Source organism: Mobula birostris, chromosome 13 (genome assembly GCF_030028105.1).
Source record: "Mobula birostris isolate sMobBir1 chromosome 13, sMobBir1.hap1, whole genome shotgun sequence".
Taxonomy (NCBI): Eukaryota; Metazoa; Chordata; class Chondrichthyes; order Myliobatiformes; family Myliobatidae; genus Mobula; species Mobula birostris.
The window spans coordinates 96,719,203-96,738,706 of record NC_092382.1 but is presented as its reverse complement, the minus strand read 5'-3'; the positions used below and the strand labels follow the sequence as shown (position 1 = coordinate 96,738,706).

General features: G+C 41.1%; 1 protein-coding gene across 2 annotated transcripts in view; it reads right to left on the bottom strand.

Annotated features, from left to right (window-relative positions):
* Window positions 1–207: 207 nt before the first annotated feature.
* LOC140207196 (NACHT, LRR and PYD domains-containing protein 6-like) overlaps window positions 208–19,504 on the bottom strand; it is a 68,038-nt gene continuing 48,741 nt past the window's right edge. For both annotated transcript variants that reach the window (XM_072275557.1, XM_072275558.1), the window contains exons 7-10: window positions 5,072–6,728; window positions 4,208–4,288; window positions 1,551–1,733; window positions 208–1,308 (exon numbers count right to left, since the gene is read on the bottom strand). In XM_072275557.1, the coding sequence (XP_072131658.1) occupies window positions 1,227–1,308; window positions 1,551–1,733; window positions 4,208–4,288; window positions 5,072–6,728 (2,003 nt within the window). In that variant the 3' untranslated portion in view covers window positions 208–1,226. The remainder of the gene's footprint in view (window positions 1,309–1,550; window positions 1,734–4,207; window positions 4,289–5,071; window positions 6,729–19,504) is intronic.

Genomic DNA, 19,504 nt, shown 5'->3' with positions numbered 1-19,504 from the left:
TTTTTCTGCAGTCCTGCTGAACAGACTCGGCCCCAACCGTCCCCCCGTTTCCTCTTTTCAATAGATGCTGCCTGGCCTTTTGAGCTCCTCCAGTGTTTGGTGTATGCTGATTGGATTCCCAGCACCTGCGGATTTCCTCCTGATTTTTAATTATTACCTGCACACAGCTTTGATACAAAGGTTGACATCACATCAAAATTCGAGACATCAAGATTCAAATACATTTATAATCAAATAATGTATAAAATTATACACGGTAAGATAAGACAGTCACAAAGCAAGAAACGCAAAGAAGGCAATTAAGGAAGAAAGACACATAAAAGAAAGGGAAGAGCCGCACACATGATGCAAAGGACATTTCGAACCATATTGATTCCTAAGATCGCCTCCACGTAGCACCCGGTTTAGGCCCATGTCGACTGATGATGATAATCTCAGTTGATCATATTTACGCGACAAAAAAGCAGCAAAATTCGCAGAACCGACAGTCGCCGGAGAGAGGGAAGAACATTGCGGGAGTTCGAGCTAAATCAACCGGACCCTCGCCTCTGATCCCGAAATTCGGGACGCCAGGGCCGGTGTTTAAACTATCCAAGCACTGGGTAATGCTTCGATCTAAGACACAAAATAATCTGCAGATACTGGGGTCAAAGCAACACTCACAACACGCTGGAGGAACTCAGCAGGTCGGGCAGCATCAGTGGAAAAGATCGGTCGACGTTTCGGGCTGGAACCCTTCGTCAGGACAGAAGAGGGAAGCAGGGGGGAGGGTGGGAAGGAGAAGGCTGGTAGGTTCCAGGAGAAAAACAAGTAAGATAAAGGTAAAGAAAGATTATCTTTCCCCTTACTGGAAAGCGTGTTGTGTGTGTTGCCTCGATCTAAGACCCTGATACCAGATTAGAAAATACAATTTACTATAAAATTGGTAAAGCAAGGCGAAGAATGTTAGAAACTTTGCAGATCTCTGCTATCTTTGTATACGTTTCACTATTTATAGAACCCTCACTTCATTATTATTGGTTAGAGTGATGTACGTACTCCACCATTCTACCAGCGTCGGTATGTTATTAATTCAAAAGAGCAAAACTACAAACTAGTTTGAGAACTTCATTTAAGTTTTCAGTTCTCTACCATGTCGAAGGTCATGGCAATATTGCCAGGCTGCGATGAACTAAATTGTCCATATCAAATTCTGTTCCATATCAAATGTAAAGTTTTATAAACGTTCATTCTGTTATCAGGGTTAAACGGTTTGATTCAGTGACAGACTGTACGATGTCTTGTCCAATATTTTTAATGCGTCGCCATCTGTTGAAAAATAAAGCTAATTAGACGTCAGAATGTAACAGCTAGTGATGTTGCTTAGATGTATATTAGCAATATGTTCAATAACTATTATATTGTTATACCAAGTCGTAAGATTTATGTTATTTTAATTATTGTTTAAAACAATTAACATCTTTCGTTTTAACTGAAATTAATATAGTATTTTTTTTATTTTGCTTTGCCGAATATATTATAATTAATATACGTTTCAAAGATGAACTCACTTGATTTCTCTCTGCTGAGTGGATCTCTCATAATAGTATTGCAGTTTTTCATCAGTAAATTGATTGACCTGTTCCCCATCCTGACTGGAATTGCTCAGGTTCAGCTGCATCAGCGAAGGATTCGTAGTGAGAGCAACGAAGACACTCTCCAGACAATTGTCTGTAAGATGGTTAGATTTCAGCCTGTATTGAAAGCAAACGAGAAGTCGAGAATTTTAAAGTGAACACACACACACACACACACACACAATCACAAGCGCACACACACACAGATGTACCCATAAACATTGTGCAAACGCATTCATGCCTTGCAGCGATTTGTTACACTTATGTAAATGCAGACGACAACAGAACTTCTTCAAATATGGGCTGTCATATGGATATGGATTCTTCACAACTACTGTTAGTCAGCTTCATTTTTGGCTAAACATGCACAAACACAGGAGCAACCAACAAACTTGGGATCATCTCCTCAAAGCAGGCAGCACTTAACCAGGGAAATGAAATTTTGATATTTCGGGATGAGACAAATAGATCCGCAGTGAAAGCGGGGAGGCAAGGCAATAACTGCTTTAACCTCTTCTGTTTGATTTTATCTGTACATTGTCCCTCCCTTAACGCGATTGACTGATCACATTTTTCTCCGATTACTTCCAGCATTCTTCAGAGTCTTGTATCTACACGGCAGTTTTCAAATCTGCGTCCAACTTAACCACCCCCTCAACTACACTGGCGTCATCCGCCCCTTTTCATTTACTCCTTCTATGTTTACATTTGCCATCCAGTTTTCAAAAGTCTCCCAAATATAAACCTCTTCCTCTTTTCATTAGAACTATCTGTGCTTCATAGATAATGATACAGAAGACAAGCTATAATATTTCAACACTGCCATGCCGCTCTCTCTATTATTTCCTGTCGATCATCTGTCAACACACTGAAACTTCATGCACGGTCTCCATCAACATCTTTTCCCAAATAGATGCCGCCTGGCCATCTGATATGTAGAAGATTGATTGGGCATAATAGCTTCTGCAATCGCTTGTGTGCTGATGAATCAGTTAGACTCCTTTATAGGAGATAGAAACATAGAAACTTAGAAAATAGGTGCAGGAGCAGGCCATTCGGCCCCTCGAGCCTGCACCGCCATTCAGTATGATCATGGCTGATCATCCACTCAGAACCCTGTACCAGCCTTCCCTCCATACCCCCTGATCCCTTTAGCCACAAGGGCCATATTAAGTATAGCCAATGAACTGGCCTCAACTCTTTCCTGTGGCAGAGAATTCCACAGATTCACCACGCTCTGTGTGAAGAAGTTTTACCTAATCTCGGTCCTAAAAGGCTTCCCCTCTATCCTCAAACTGTGACCTCTCGTTCTGGACTTCCCCAACATCAGGAACAATCTTCCTCCATCTCGACTGTCCAATCCCTTTAGGATTTTATACGTTTCAGTAAGATCCCCCCTCAATCTTCTAAATTCCAACGAGTATAAGCCTAGTCGATCCAGTCTTTCATCATATGAAAGTCCTGCCATCCCAGGAATCAATCTGGTGAGCCTTCTTTGTACTCCCTCTATGGCAAGGATGTCTTTCCTCAGATTAGGGGACCAAAACTGCACACAATACTCCAGGTGTGGTCTCACAAAGGCCTTGTACAACTGCAGTAGTACCTCCCTGCTGCTGTACTTGAATCCTCTTGCTATGAATGCCAGCATACCATTCGCCTTTTTCACCGCCTGCTGTACCTGCATGCCCACTTTCAATGACTGGTGTATAATGACACCCAGGTCACGTTGCACCTCCCCTTTTCCTAATCGGCCACCATTCAGATAATAACCTGTTTTCCTGTTTTTGCTACCAAAGTGGATAACCTCACATTTATCCACATTAAATTGCATCTGCCATGACTTTGCCCACTCACCTAAACTATCCAAGTCACCCTGCATTCTCTTAGCAACCTCCTCACAGCTAACGCTGCCGCCCAGCTTCGTGTCATCCGCAAACTTGGAGATGCTGCATTTAATTCCCTCATCCAAGTCATTAATATATATTGTAAACAACTGAGGTCCCAGCCCTGAGCCTTGCGGTACCCCACTAGTCACTGCCTGCCATTCTGAAAAGGTCCCGTTTATTCCCACTCTTTGCTTCCTGTCTGCCAATCAATCCTCTATCGACATCAATACCTTATCCCCATTATCGTGTGCTTTAAGTTTGCACACTAGTCTCCTGTGTGGGACCTTGTCAAAAGCCTTTTGAAAATCCAAATATACCACATCCACTGGTTCTCCCCTATCCACTCTACTAGTTACATCCTCAAAAAATTCTATGAGATTCGTCGGACATGATTTCCCTTTCACAAATCCATGCTGACTTTGTCCATGATTTCACCACTTTCCAAATGTGCTGTTATCACATCTTTGATAACTGACTCTGGTATTTTCCCCACCACCGATGTTAGGCTAACCGGTCTATAATTCCCCGGTTTCTCTCTCCCTCTTTTTTTAAAAAGTGGGGTTACATTAGCCACCCTCCAATCCTCAGGAACTAGTCCAGAATCTAAAGAGCTTTGAAAAATTATCACTAACGATACGCTAAAGAGAATCATAATCGAATGGCAGCTCTTTGTCTTGACGCTTGACATCATGAACAATTACTCACGTCAGCGTTCTTATATTACTCTGGCTCAGAACATCGAAGAGACGCTTCACTCCAGAATCTTGTAGGTTATTCTGGTTCAATCTGAGTATTCAATATAAACACGAATAATTAATTGATCCCGACACAGAAAATCAGAACTATATTATTTTCCACATGATGTAGTAAAGCTAATTCAAATCATTATACAACTATTGCTATTAAGTCAATGTTCCTTTTGAGTCAAACTGCTGAATGTGAAATTCACTCCACTATCCATCAAGAACTTAGGGAGGGTAAAAACTTCTAAATTATTGACACAGATATACGTGAATAACTGCAATCCATTCAGGCTAACATATTACTGAATCTCAGCAAATGATGCCTTCGGCGTTAGACCACCAGTTAGTGGCCGACGTCCCATTTCAAGAAGAGAAGAACGTTCTCTGCCAAGCACGTCCTCTGTCAAGAACTAACCCACACTACAAATCCACTCTGCAATACTTCAAATAGCATGAATTAATCAAGTGGATTTTCCTCCTTGGTATTGTGCGAGTCCGTGTAGTAATCCGTTGCAAGACAAAATGTTTGCCCTTTAACATAAAACGTATTTGAGATAATCGCTCAGATGATGCAAGTGTCATTAAAATAAAATATGAAAGGGTGTCTTCTTGGACCATGCACATATAATTTTAAGGGGAAAATACGTCAATGGTAATATAAAACTTTCGAGACCTTATCAAATTAGACCATCCAAAAAACCTAAGTCAATGAACAAAATATGTCTGTACATTTAGCTCCAGTGTGATTCCTACATTCCACAAAATGGCCACTTTATGCTGATCTGTGTATATTTTTTTTTTTCATTTGCCGTATTTGATACATTACCTGAGAATTACACATCTGGGCAGCACTTGTTCCAGTTTCCAAATTTCCTCTGGTTGTGCAAAGCACGAACTGAGGTCCAGCTCTTGAATCACTTCAGGGGCGATTAAAATTCTAGATAAAACAATGCAGTCTGGACGTCTGAGACGAAGGTGATTTAATTTAATGGTTGTAATGGGATTCAGGACTTCTGTCATTATTTCATTGTCTCCAAATTCAAATAAGCAGTACAGTATGCATAAAAACATTCTTTGAGTGTGCTTCGAGTCCATGTCCGTCAAGCGTCTGCTGACATTTTTTCTGAGCCATTCGGAGATGCAGGAAGTAACTTCAGTAGGGAATGCATGCAGTTCCATCTCTAGGCGATCAGTTGACCTCCGAGAAGAAAGGCCGACAAGAAAAATTGAAAATGTACTGAATCTCCCTGCAATGTCATTAGATATTTCATCGAGTATCTGTTTCAGTCGAGATATTGAAGCATTTAGGACATTGGTAAGTGCAGCAAGGAAGTCTCGTAAAACGGAGTGCCTGAAATTGTAAATAACACCACCACTCTTTTTGTCTGGATCCTGGTGCATAAATGCAGAGATAAGCATGGAAGTCGAAGAATCCGGATCTCCTAATGCGTAGCCTTCAAACGAAAGGGTGTTTTCTTTAATTCCCTTTTCTGCCAGTTCGCCAATTGTAGTTAAACAATTCCGATGTGTGTTACCATCGTAACCACATTTTGCGACAAGATGGGCGACGTAGTCAGAGAGCACCTTGGTATGGCTTATGATGAGGTTTGTTTCCTGCTCTTCTCCTTGTGCCTGGAAAGACTCCAGTGTCGAAACGAGAGTGACACAAAATAGAGGGTCAGTACACATATCCCACAATAATTCATTCTGTTCAATGAATTCCACAACTTCATTTGCATTCTGTCCATTGCGGAGATAACGGCGAAAATATTCTTTTGCTTTCTCCAAAGTGAATCCCATAACTTGGAAAGTTGAATCTGCTGTTACGTGATGCAGAAGTTCCAGTTTCCAAACTCGGGTAGTGATCAGCACTGAGCAACCTCTCAAAAATTCTCCCTGTAGGAGGCAGCGTAGGATATCGCATACAAAATATTCAGATTCTGTGTCAACACATCTGTATCGTGAATCGCTGTTTCTACCAGTATCAGAGAGAGTAAATAGTCGATATAATTGGTCCAGGTCATCAAATATAAACAATAATCTTTTGGGTTCATTCCACAGACGATCCAGATAATTTTCCAAGTAAGGATATGTGTCAACTATCAATCTACTTAAAGTTATGCAACCTTTTATTTCATTTAATTTCTGAATTTTCAAATGAAGGACAAAACTGAACTCTTCATATATCATTCCTGTCGCCCAGTCATAGATCAACTTCTGAATCAGGGTCGATTTCCCAGTTCCTGCAGCCCCGTAGACGACGCTGATCGTCGACATATCGGAATCTCTGTTGTTTTGTTTGAATAATTCATGGTGCTGAACTTCGCAAATATGTGTGTTAGTTTCTCCTATTAAATTTGGAGGTTCACCTTGTATCACTGTAATTGTTAGCTCAGTGTAGATGTCAGAAATTAAACATGGTTTGGGCAAGTTCAGTTTCCCACTCTGATTTTGGAGATTGGATCTGTGTCGACGTTTCACATCTGGAATAACGAATAAACGTAAACAGTCATTCTATGTTTTGTTCATAGTATAAATACAGGCTACTTATAGACTCAGAAAAATAATAATTATTTGTCCCTGGTTTTGGATATGCATATCACTATCAATTAAAAGTTTTCAAAATGTTTCTTCATACCATATCTATCAAAATTAAAATTGATTAATAGGTGGCACGAAGCCCTTGAATTAAACAGTATAATCATGTTTTCCATCAAGAGCTGCTATAGTCAAAGGTTTCAAAGTTTTTTTTTAAATCTATCTTGCTATCTTGGAAGCAGAAGTACGTTTGCAGTACCTTAGAAAGTTTTTGACAAGAGCAGACTACCCTGCCCAGCAAAGCTTGCCAAATTTGCATTCACATTGCTCGTTGAAATATCTATGGATTTTCAATTCAAAGTCTCTAAGGTACTGCACTCAGCTACACAACCCGGTAGATTTTTCCATGTGCCTACTAACAGCTGTGTAAAGAAACGCTTCCTGATGCTAGTTCGAAATTTCTGCTAAAGCAATGTAGCCCTGTTTCCCGTTGATGAATTAATTTTGTAGTAACAGCCAGCATCCACTTTACTTATACCCTGAATAAATTTGAACAGGTCTATCAGGTCTCCTCTTACTCTACATATACTTATGCTAAAACGATTGAATTATTTCACTGCTGAAACCCTGCAGACCCGGAATGAGTTTCCTTGCCCTTCTTGAACTATCCAGTGCCTTCAGATCCCTCACAAAATATGGAGACCAAAATTGTGCACAGTACTCAAGGCGTAGCCCCACAAGCGTAGTATACCGCTTAAGCAGGACATCTGTGTACCTGAACTCCACTAGCGCAGAAGTTTATTACCCCTCCGAAACACTTCTGTGCATTTCCGAGATCTTGATAGTGTTGAGTCTATCAGAACGCCGAATTCCTTCCCATACATTGCACTTTCTAACTTCTGACACCCCCATTGTATATAGAACATAGAACAGTGCAGGCCCTTCGGCCCACAATATTGTGCCGACCCTTAAACCCTGTCTCCCATATAACCCCCCCAACTTAAGTTCCTCCATATACCTGTCTAGTAGTCTCTTAAATTTCACGAGTGTATCTGCCTCCACCACTGACTCAGGCAGTGCATTCCACGCACAACCACTCTCTGAGTGAAAAACCTTCTTCTAATATCCCCCTTGAACTTCCCATCCCTTACCTTAAAGCTATGGCCTCTTGCATTGAGTAGTGTTGCCCTAGGGAAGAGGCGCTGGCTGTCCACTCGATCTATTCCTCTTAATTTTTTGAATACCTCTATCACGTCTCCTCTCATTCTCCTTCTCTCCAGAGAGTATAACCCTAGCTCCCTTAATTCTGATCATAATTCACACTCTCTAAACCAGGCAGCATCCTGGTAAATCTGCTCTGTACCCTTTCCAATGCTTCCACATCCTTCCTATAGTGAGGCGACCAGAACTGGACACAATACTCCAAGTGTGGCCTAACCAGAGTTTTATAGAGCTGCATTATTACCTGGCGACTCTTAAACTCTATCCCTCGACTTATGAAAGCAAACACTCCATAAGATTTCTTAACTACCCTGTGAGGCAACTTTCAGAGATCTGTGTACATGTACCACCAGATCCCTCTGCTCCTCCAGACCTCCAAGTATCCTTTCATTTACTTTGTACTCTGCCTTCGAGTTTGTCCTTCCAAAGTGCACCACCTCACACTTTTCCGGGTTGAACTCCATCTGCCAACTCTCAGCCCACTTCTGCATCTTATCAATATCTCTCTGAAATCTGCAACAATCCTCTACACTATCTACAGCAGCACCAACTTTTGTGTCGTCTGCAAACTTGCCAACCCACCCTTCTACCCCCATATCCAGGTCGTTAATAAAAATCACGAGAAGTAGAGGTCCCAGAAACGATCCTTGTGGGACACCAGTAGTCACAAACCTCCAATCCGAGTGTACTCCCTCCATCACGGCCCTCTGCTTTCTGCAGCCAAGCCAATTCTGAATCCACTTGGCCAAACTTCCCTGGATCCCATGCCTTCTGACTTTCTGAGTAACCCTACCGTGTGGAACCTTGTCAAATGCCTTACTAAAATCCATGTAGATCACATCCACTGCACTACCCGCATCTATATGGCTGGTCACTCCTTCAAATAACTCTGCCAGGCTTGTTAGACACGATCTGACCTTCACAAAGCCATACTGACTGTCCCTGATCAGACCATGATTCTCTGAATGTCCCGAGATCCTATCTCTAAGAATCTTTTCCAACTGCTTTCCCACTACAGACGTAAGGCTCACTGGTCTATAATTACCTGGACTATCCCTACTACCTTTTTTTGAGCAAGGGGATAACATTCGCCTCTCTCCAATCCTCCGGTACCATTCCCGTGGACAACAAGGACATGAAGATCCTATACAGAGGCTCAGCAATCTCTTCCCTCGCCTCGTCTTATGTCTGTGGTTGGAAAGCAGTTGGAAACGATTCTTAGAGATAGGATCTCTGGGCGTTTAGAGAATCATAGCCTGATCAAGGACAGAAGGAGAAGCATTCTTTGAGGACCTCGCTCACTTCCACAGCCTCCAGGCACATTTTCCCACCTTTATCTCTATCTTCACTCCTGTCATCCTTTTGGTCTTCACATAATTGAAGACCGCCTTGGGGTTTTCCTTTACCCTACTCGCCAAGGCCTTCTCATGCCTCCTTCTTGCTCTCCTCAGCCCCTTCTTAAGCTCCTTTCTTGCTAACCTATATTCCTCAATAGACCCATCTGATTCTTGCCTCCTAAACCTCATGTATGCTGCCGTCTTCCACCTGACTAGATTCTCCTCCTCACTTGTCACCCATGGTTCCTTCATCCTACCATTCTTTATCTTCCTCACTGGGACAAATCTATCCTTAACATCCTGCAAGAGATCCCTAAACATCGGCCACATGTCCATAGTACATTTCCCTGCAAGAACTTCATCCAAATTCACACCCTAGATCTAATATTCCTACTTACTTTATGTAATGTCTAACATTTACTTACATTAAATTTCCTCCGTTATTTATCTGCCCACAGCTCGATTTTGTTTGAGTCTTTCTAATTTGATTCTGCTGCCTGAATGTTATCAACCCATCCCCCTACGGTTGAGTCTTCTCCAGACTTTAGCAAGTTTATTTGTTATGTGCTTATTTGAATCAAAAACTCAAATTAATAGCAGCAGTGGCCCCGAAACTGCACCTTAAAGATCTTCTAGGTGTGAAAACTCGTTGTTCTGTGTTTTGCGCCAATTCGTACTAATTAATTTCAATCCCAACATTCTGAAATTTGATTATCAACTCCTGTGGGTTACCTTGTCGAAGGGCATCTGAAATTACAAGACAATTATATATCCCTCTTAATTGTTATTATATATTTCAGTTGCCTCTTCAAAGAAATCCAGCATATTACTGAAACCTCATTTCCCCTTTCTGAACCCATTGCAGCTTTCTGAACATGCCTGTTTTGATCAACTGATTTTCCATCTCATTCTTTACTAATACTTCCACTATATTACCTACGGATAGCACCGCGTAAGGGTTTCACCGCTAACGCTATAGTCTTGCTGCAAAACAGTCTTTGGATTATAGTCAGAGAGAACAAGTGCTTCGGAATGAACACCATCCAATCGGGGGAACGGTATTTTATCGGTGTGCCTGACACTGGTGTGAACTGTCCGTCGGGATATAGAGAGAGAACACGCTGGAGAGAACCAGTGATAGGATTGGACCGAGTGGAGACGGTGACTCGATACAGCAACGTGTGGAAATCTGCTGAGGTTCAGTGAATATGGCTTTCAGCAGAGTTGTGCTCCAACTTGTGCATATTTGTCTGTTTAATTATAATGGGCCCTTTATATGTTCTTGTTACTTTATTTTCGTTACTAACCTTTTAGTTTAGTTAACATTCATAAATATAGTTATGGATGCTGCAGAAGTTGACCGGTCTTGCAAATCTACGGTCTTGCAAAGCACAGGCTTGCAGAAGTCACTACTGGAACCCCCTCCTGATAGCTGGCACCTGACGGCCCAGGAAGACCTGAAAACTCGAGATCCAGGGATGGCCGGAAAGACCAGGGGTACTTGAGAGGGAGACGTTGAGGAATTAGAGAGGCAGGGAGACAGAGGCAGGAATCCCAAAAGTTCCCAGAGACCAGGGAATCACGAGAGACAAAGAGACCTGTGAATCCCAACAGACTGAGAGACCGGGGAATCGGTGGTTGTGACATTGTCTGCGGATCGAGATATTGGAGTGGTCTGATTTGGATATTCAATGAGTGCACCAGCGAGGGGTGAAAATTCTGAGTTGGTATCACTCCTTACATCCCTGGAAAATAAATGGCCAAGTGCCAACTTGGAGAGTCCTAGTCATCATAGACTCAGAATGTTCTCGGGGATAACACCCCTGAAGGGGAAGAGGATTGTGAGACTTTGGCGGAACTGACCTCTCAGATGCTGGGTGACTAGCAGTGCTCTGATAACGTGAAAAACAAACAGCGATAGTCGAGAGTCTGAGAGATCCGGCTGCTGACATAGTGAGATCTTTGAAGACACAGGACCCTTTGGCTTCTTCCGCGGGGCACATGCAAGCACTAGAAAACGTTTTTTTGGTGCGACGACAAGCACAATGGAGCTTATGAAGGGATTTCTAAAATAGGTTACTGAGCACGCTCCGTTTTGAGAAGGTAAGGACTAGGCCTTATCTCTCTTAAGGTGATCCCCAGCCCAAGCGGTTCAACCGGATATTCCTAGACATGTTCGGAACCTTGAGATAAGTAAACAAGAAAAAATGAAATCAACATTCTGCTACAACTGCACACAGAATGAAACTACCGGGTATTCACCATATTATCTGATGTTTGGCCGTGAAGCGAGTTTGCCCATTGTTTTCTGCTTTGGGACTGTTGGCGAAGATTTCCCACAGAAGACTAATATGAAATATATGTCCAATATTCGAAAGAAGCTGCAAAGGCTTATAAACTAGCCGAGTTTTCGGCTACCTAGCAGAATCAATGAACGAAGAGGAGGTATGATCAAAGTGTAGGGTTCTCCCAGCAGATGCCTGGAGTCCGTGTCCTCATAAAGAAGCTACTTGGGAAGCATATGCTGGATGACTGCTGGGCTGCTGCGCCCTACGTAGTGGAGAGTCAGATGCGGAACGTACCCCGTTTCCTACTGAAACCAGAGGATGGGAATGGAACTTTCTACACTCTCAATTTGAACCACCTTCTAACTCGGGGTCAAGAGGAGCATGCTGACCCAGAGCCTGACCTGGATCCTACACCTAATAAGAGGACTTTGCGGCGACATGAAAGAACTGACGGACAGTCACCGGAAAGGGCTGGAACGCAGCTAACCACCGTATTTCATCGGAGATAGAGAATGAACTAATGGGGGTGTGCTGCCCTTTGCAAACTCACCAATAATTGAAGAAGATAGCTCCAATCCTCCTCATGCTGAGGCAGGTCTAATGGGCAGAACTAGCAAAAGGCAGGGATGTTTGTGGTTAGACAATGACGGGTAGCTGGATTCTCAGGTGGCTGGGCATGTTTCCGAGCCCGGCCAAGCACAAGGCAACCTGAGTTGTTGATAGGGACGAGTAATGTCAGGGAGGGGCCTCGCAATTTTAACAAGAAAGAGCCCAGGCGCTGCCTGAAACTGAAGAATTAAGTAATTGGGTAAGAAGGTTTCAAAGAGTCAGGAAACCTCCAGTTAAGCTGGGGTATGTCGCTCCCCGGGGAAAAAAAAAGTGTAGCACCTGTCCCCTTGGTGAGATATGTCACTGCCGGTTACAACTCGATCGCAGGTCCTGATGTCACGAAATTGCTGTAAGAACTTGTATCGTTCAGGAAAGGGTAATAGTTTCTCTCAAAGACGCGACTATTTTTGATGGGGGACAGTGTAAAATTTTCACTGATAATGGAATGATATTTCTGTAGAAGCAGTGTTTGGGGTGCGGTTAGAGATAACGGGTGCTTCGGTATGCGAGCCATCCAATCAGGGAAGCGGTATTTATTTTCTGTGCGCCTGACACCGGTGTGAACTGTGGACTTTGTTCTGCGGAATTAGTGAGGGAAGGCCCTAGAGAGAACCAGTGGTAGGACTCAACCAGGTGGGAAACGTTATTTGCTGGAACAGGCTGTAGAAATCTACTGAGGAAAAGTGAATATGAAATTCGGAATAGTAGAGCAACAGCCTGTGTGCATTTAACAGTTTAATTATAATGAGCCCTTTTTAGTTTTTTTTTGGTTTGTTTTTCTTCAGTTGAGTTATATTCATGAATATAATTCTTGTAATCGTATGCAATGTGCTGTCGTTACTTCCTGGCACCGATTTGAAAGTGTCGTAAGTTACACAGCATTCACACTTAATGGGGTTTGGATGGGAGTGACGTCTCAATCTCACGGATTAGGCGGGAACAGAGTGTGTATTCCCTAGGTTCACAGAGCCCAAGGAAAGTGTGGTTTCATACGATACACGTTAGGGTTACTGGTCTGTAGTTACCAGGGTCAGTGAGGTCACCCTTCTTGTACACCGAGATAATGTCAGCCCATTTCCAATTCTTAGGCGATTCAACAGTCTTCACAGACTTTTTGAAAAATACATGTTATGAGTCTGTGTATATATAGTCACAAACCTCTTCAAGTTCACTTGGTTATATGTGTCTGTCCCTGGAGATGCATTAACTTTCAGACTTTTCAGCGTAATTGGGACCTCGCTTTGTAAGACCTCTAAGCCGCTTGAAACAACTTTATTTTCCCCTACACTTGCTGACATACTGCTAGCATCTTCGCAACTGAATACATAAGCAGATTATGAATTAAGAGTATCCGTTATGTACTTTTCTGCATAATTTAATAACCCACTGTTATTAACAATACACTTAACTTTCTCCTTGATTATGAAAGAATTTACTTTTTAAACTATTGAAAAATATCTTGGTGTCAATTGTAGCACAATCAGCAATATCGTTCTCAACATGTCCTTCGGCAGTCTTAATTTCCATCTTGACAATAGCTGCCATATGTTCGAATGTCCTACAGTTAGTGTCATTACTATTTTTTTCTCTATTCTTTATGTAGCTCTCTTTTTGTCAATAATTTCATATATATCTTTATTCTTCTATGTAGTTGATCTATTGTTTTTATTTCTGTTCCGGGTCTTCGGTATGAACATATCCTGCACTGAGTGTATTACCTATTTAAATCGATCCCATTATTCCTCAACTGAGTTAACGGCGAGCAGTTCTATTCAGTTTACCTTCTGAAATCTTTGCCACATCCGCGTGAAATTTGCCTTTCTGAAATTCAATTTAATGTCTCATTTTTAACTGATATATTCTCTAAATATATTTCGATAGCAAAAGTGCTATGATTGCATGTTCCCATAGACTCAACAACTTCCTTACTGATCATTCTATCCTGATTGTAAGAGAATATCAATCTGGGAAGTCGTCCCCTCCTGTTGATGCATTTACACTCTGGGTCAAATCAAAAATCATTTAACAACAGAATGAATTCACTTTCCTGCAATCCTTTAGCCACTATGTTTTCCAACTGAGTATTTTCGAAATTAAATTCTCCCATTACTATAACATCACCTTCAGAAATTGATTTTCTAATATTCTGATAGAGTTTATTAAAATCTTGGTCAATATTAAGGGGTCTATAACAAACACGTAATATTACTCCTTTATCATTTTTGCTTTCAATTCGCACCCAGATATTTTTACTAAGTTTCGATTAATCTTCTATGACATACAACCTCATGTTTAAATTCTTTATTATGTCCATGGCTACTCCTCCACCTTTGCAAACTTGCGAGTTTCACTTACTGTAGAGAAATACAAGTCGCTGCTTCAATTTCAAAAACTTGTACAACACTTGGCAAATTTTGAAAACAACAGGAAAAAATGGAGTCCTGACGAAGGGTCTCGGCCTGAAACGTCCACTGTGCCTCTTCCTAGAGATGCTGCCTGGCCTGCTGCGTTCACCAGCAACTTTGATGTGTGTTGCTTGAATTTCCAGCATCTGCAGAATTCCTGTTGTCTTCATATGACAATTCGTTCACTCCTGGAATCATTTTCCTGCACCAGTATTGAATGCCCCTCAGTGTCAAGGCCATTCTTTCTAAGATAAGGGGCCCAAAACTGCTTACAATTCTCCAAGACTGGCCTCATCATTTCTTTCTAAATACTCGGAATTACATCCTTGTCTTTATATACTAGTCCTCTTGAAATTAATGCTAACATCACATTTGCCTTCCTCACCACAGACTCAACTTGCAAATTAATCTTAAGGAATCCTGTAGAAAGAACCAAGTCTTTCTAAGCCTCATATTTTTGAACATTCTCTCCATTTAGAAAAAAAGTCTTCCCGTTTATTTCTTCTGCAAAAGTGCGTGATCATACATTTCCCAATACTGTATTCCATCTACCTCTTTTTTTTGCACATTCGCCTTATCTGTCTAAATCACTCTATAGACTCGCTGTTTCCACAGAACTGCCTGCTTATCCACCTATCTTCGGATCACCAAACAAACTTGGTCACCCAGTCGACAATTTCGACTCCATCTCATTGACATATAATGTAACAAGCAGCAGTCCCAATAGAGGCGGCTGTAGAACACCACGAGATAAAAGACGGGTTCCTTTATTCCCATTCATTGCCTCCTGTCAACCATCCACTGCTTTAGCCGTGCTGGTATCATTCCTGCAGTACCATGGGTTTTTAACTTGCTAAGCAGCCCCGTGTGTACCACCTTCCCGAAGGACTTCTGAAATTCCTAGTATACAAGCTTAATCGAATATCCGTTGTCCATTCTGCTTATTACTTCTTCAAAGAATTCCAACAGCTCGGTCATACAAGGTCCCCCCGCCCCCAAGAAAGCCAAGCTAACTACGGCTTATTTTATCATGTGTCTCCATATTTCTCGATACCACATTCATAACCATCAACTCCAGCATCTTCCTAAACATTAACTGTCCTGTAATTCATTTAGTTCTGCCTCTCACCCTTCTTGGAGACATCTGAGATTTCCCAGTCGGCTAGAACAATTCCACAATCTAGTGATTCTTAAAAGATGTCTCCTCAATCTCTTCAACCACCTCTTTCAGAATCCTCGGTCCAGGTGCCTTATCTACGTTCAGACATTTCATTTTCGCGGTACCCTTCTCCCTAGTAATGATATCTTAACATTCTTCTGACCCGAGACCTGGGATTTCCACCATACTGCGAGAGTCTCCAAATGTAAAGTTGATTCAAAATGCTTATTAAGTCACTCAAGCTCTTCCTTGTCCACAGTGTTACCTCGGCCGCATTATTTTCTAGGGGTCCGATCGCCACACTTGCCTCCCTTATATATCTGAAGAAACTTTTCATATCCTTTTCAATACACTTTTCGCATTTCATCTTTCCTTTCTTATGACGTTTTAATTACCTTCTGTTGTTTTTTAAAAGTTTCCTAATCCTGTAAATTCCAAATAGTTTGCTCCATTATATGCGGCTTCTTTGGCTTTTATGTTGGCTTTGATTTCTCGTTAGCCGCTGTTGTGTCATCTTCTTTTTCTCTGGGATGTACATGTCCTGTGCCTTCCGAATTTCCAAATTGTTTCCTTATATTCAAGCTATTGCGGCTCTGCCGTCACCCATGCCAGTGTTCTTTCCAATCAATTTTGGCCAGCTTCTTTCTCATGCCCCTCAAGTTCCCTTCAATGCTCTGTAATACTGGTACATCTGACAGTAACTTCTGCTTCTCACATTTCAGGCTGAATACTATCATGTTACGATCACCCCTCTGAAATGTTCTTTTACCACAAACTCTCTAATCAATTGCAACCACGAGCTGCTTAAAACGCCATCACGTAGGCTGTTTAGAAAATCCCTCCCTTCAGATCCAGTAGCAGCCTGATTTTCCATATCTACCTGCACATTGAAATCCCTCGTGATGTTGTAACATTGCCCTTTCGGCATACATTTTCTGTATCTCCCATTGCAGTTTTAGGACAACATCCGTACTACTGTTTTCGGTCTGTATATAACTCCCATTAGTGTATGTTTATCCTTGCAGTTCCTTAGCTCTACCCACAATTATTCAACATGTTCTGATCCTATGGCACCTCTTTATAGTCACCTAATTTCAATTTTACCAACAGAGCCACGTCACCCCCTCTACCTACCTAGCTGTCTTTTCGATACAGTATGTATCCTTGGACGTTCCACCATGATTTTATTTTTGTTATCAGCAACACTTCCCACTCTGCATTCCTACCTGCCTTTACGAAACTGCAGTGAATCTCCGTCTTCCTTTATCGCGGACCTAAAAGGTAGTCCTTTTAAAGCAATCGCTTTCAACGATTGGTCACTGCCCTTAGGTAATTAACTGTTTGCATGGAAATTCAAAATAATGAGAGTTTTTCAGCAACTGAGCAATAATCAGAAGTTTAGGCGTTCTCAGACATTACTCATTGGGGCATCAGATAATGTTGTTTGACTTTATGGAAGTGCAAAACATTACGCAGGGCACACACAAGGTTAACACCCTCAGTGTGGTCCCACAAATGGGGAACTTTCCACTGGAACGGCGATATTTCTGGTGATTACTGAATAATTTAATGGTAAAATGTGAATTAACATTTTAAATATAAGCGTGAAGCATGTATAAATTTTGCACTGGAGGAAGAGGTGGAGACGGTTGTATTAATAACATTAAAATACACGTTTCCACTTAGATACAAAGTAAAATGTAGAGATAGGTGGACAAATATAGATTTGCACCGAGTTTATTTGAGTGTATTACACGGAATATAAATTTGTGAATGTAACCGAAAGCCACGACCAATATTTTGTTTTCATATCTGCTTTCTGTAAATCTTTAATATTTTCATTGTCTCCATTGTTAGTTCATATAAATTTAGATCAATTTGCGGAAATTTGTTTTACTATCGCAGGAAAGAGACTTTCCTGCTGTCCATTGTCAAAAAAGCCAAATTAAATCGATTGTGATTTAACGTTCTGAAACAATAAAACCTGAAATCTTACGGGGGTGTGAATATTGTTATGGAGACGTTTAATTCTATGTTCATTCCAACAAATGATCTGCATAACTATTTCTTTATTTATATGTTTCGAAATGATTTCAAACAGACATCAAGGAGTTTTACTATACTCATGACAGGTTTTTTTCGATGATTTGCCGTTCAAGATATAGACGACACTCAATCAGAGGATTAAATGGACAGGGAGTGGTTGCTAGTCATTTTGTTCATCAGGCACTGTGTGAGAATTCTCCCAACCATTCTCACATCATCTCTCTTAAATTTCGTATAACTTTTTGCAGACCAAACGATGTTGATTCAGTGTTCCATTTTTACAGAATATAACACCTAGTGGAGTCAAAGTATGTGATCCTCACTATGGGGTGGGAAATTTTGAAGCCAACTCCATCATTTTCATTCTACTCGACTAAACTTTCTGAAGTACTCCGACACTTCTCAAATTTCCACTTCCCCATTTTGCTTTCATCCCCTGCATTGTTTTCTGGATGATCTTGTGCACCTGGTTCAACTATTTTTCTTTGGTCCTCATGACCTTCAGCTACTTTAGAAGGCCTGGATATAGCCGGGCCAGAACCTGATAGAAAAAATGTTTGATTGTAACACACTGGCAATGGAGTGAGAGTGTGCAAATTGTCTGCAAAATAGAAGTGATAACGTTGCCAGATATCTTACCAAACATAAATAAGATACTAACATGATATCTGCTAAAGACAGAGGTTTAGAATCGAGGAGTTCACAAAAGATATTTCGCTAATACTATTCCCCCATGGATAAGACTGAGTTGTGTAAAAGAACAATGGCTTCTATTTCGAAATATAACAACCAAACAAGCAAAATAAAAGGCAGAAAAAGGTCTGATGCTATCTGCAGTACAAAAGAAATGCAACATTACTCAAATCATAACGTGCGCCACTAAACATCAAAATTACATTTGTGAGCATTTTTGACAAAGTTTGCTGTAAGTCAGTGGATTTAAACGTTGTCTTTGAAAGCAATATCTATAGCGACATGTGAAATAACTGGTTAGAATTGATCAACATTACATCCAAATAAATAAAATACCGACATATTCTTTGCTTAAAAAAACACCGTTTACCATGGATGCATTTAGGAAAGATATTTCCGTAATAAAATTTTCCCAAGGACAATATCCAATTGTGCACAAGTACAATGGCTTGGACCTCGCAATATAACATAAAGAATAGCTTGATGCTATCTGCAATGCAAAAAGACAAGTAACTTTGCACAATTTATAAGGTGTGCCACTAAACATCAAAATTGCGTTTGTGGATATTTTGTGGTGTTTGCCGGGCCTTGCAAAACTATTGCTGACATCTTCTGAATCCAGCTCTAATCTATGTACTAGCATCACGCTGACAGTCGAGATACCATGCACAAACCAAAAGTGCACAGAGGGAAACTAACCTCAGAGATAATGATTTCAGAAGATGTGAAGCGCACAGGAAATGCTTCACTGTTGAAAATGTATGTTAAACGAACATAGCAAAATTTATTGTTAAGGCATTTTCTAAATACATTTCTATAGCTTAGTGCTCTTTTGCTTATTATATAAGCGTTGTCTTTCAAACAAATACATCAAAAGTCCTGTCAAATAAAATAATAGAATTAGTCAGCAGATCACTCGGACACTGATTGTCCGAAATCTTAATCAATTATATTAATGTAAAT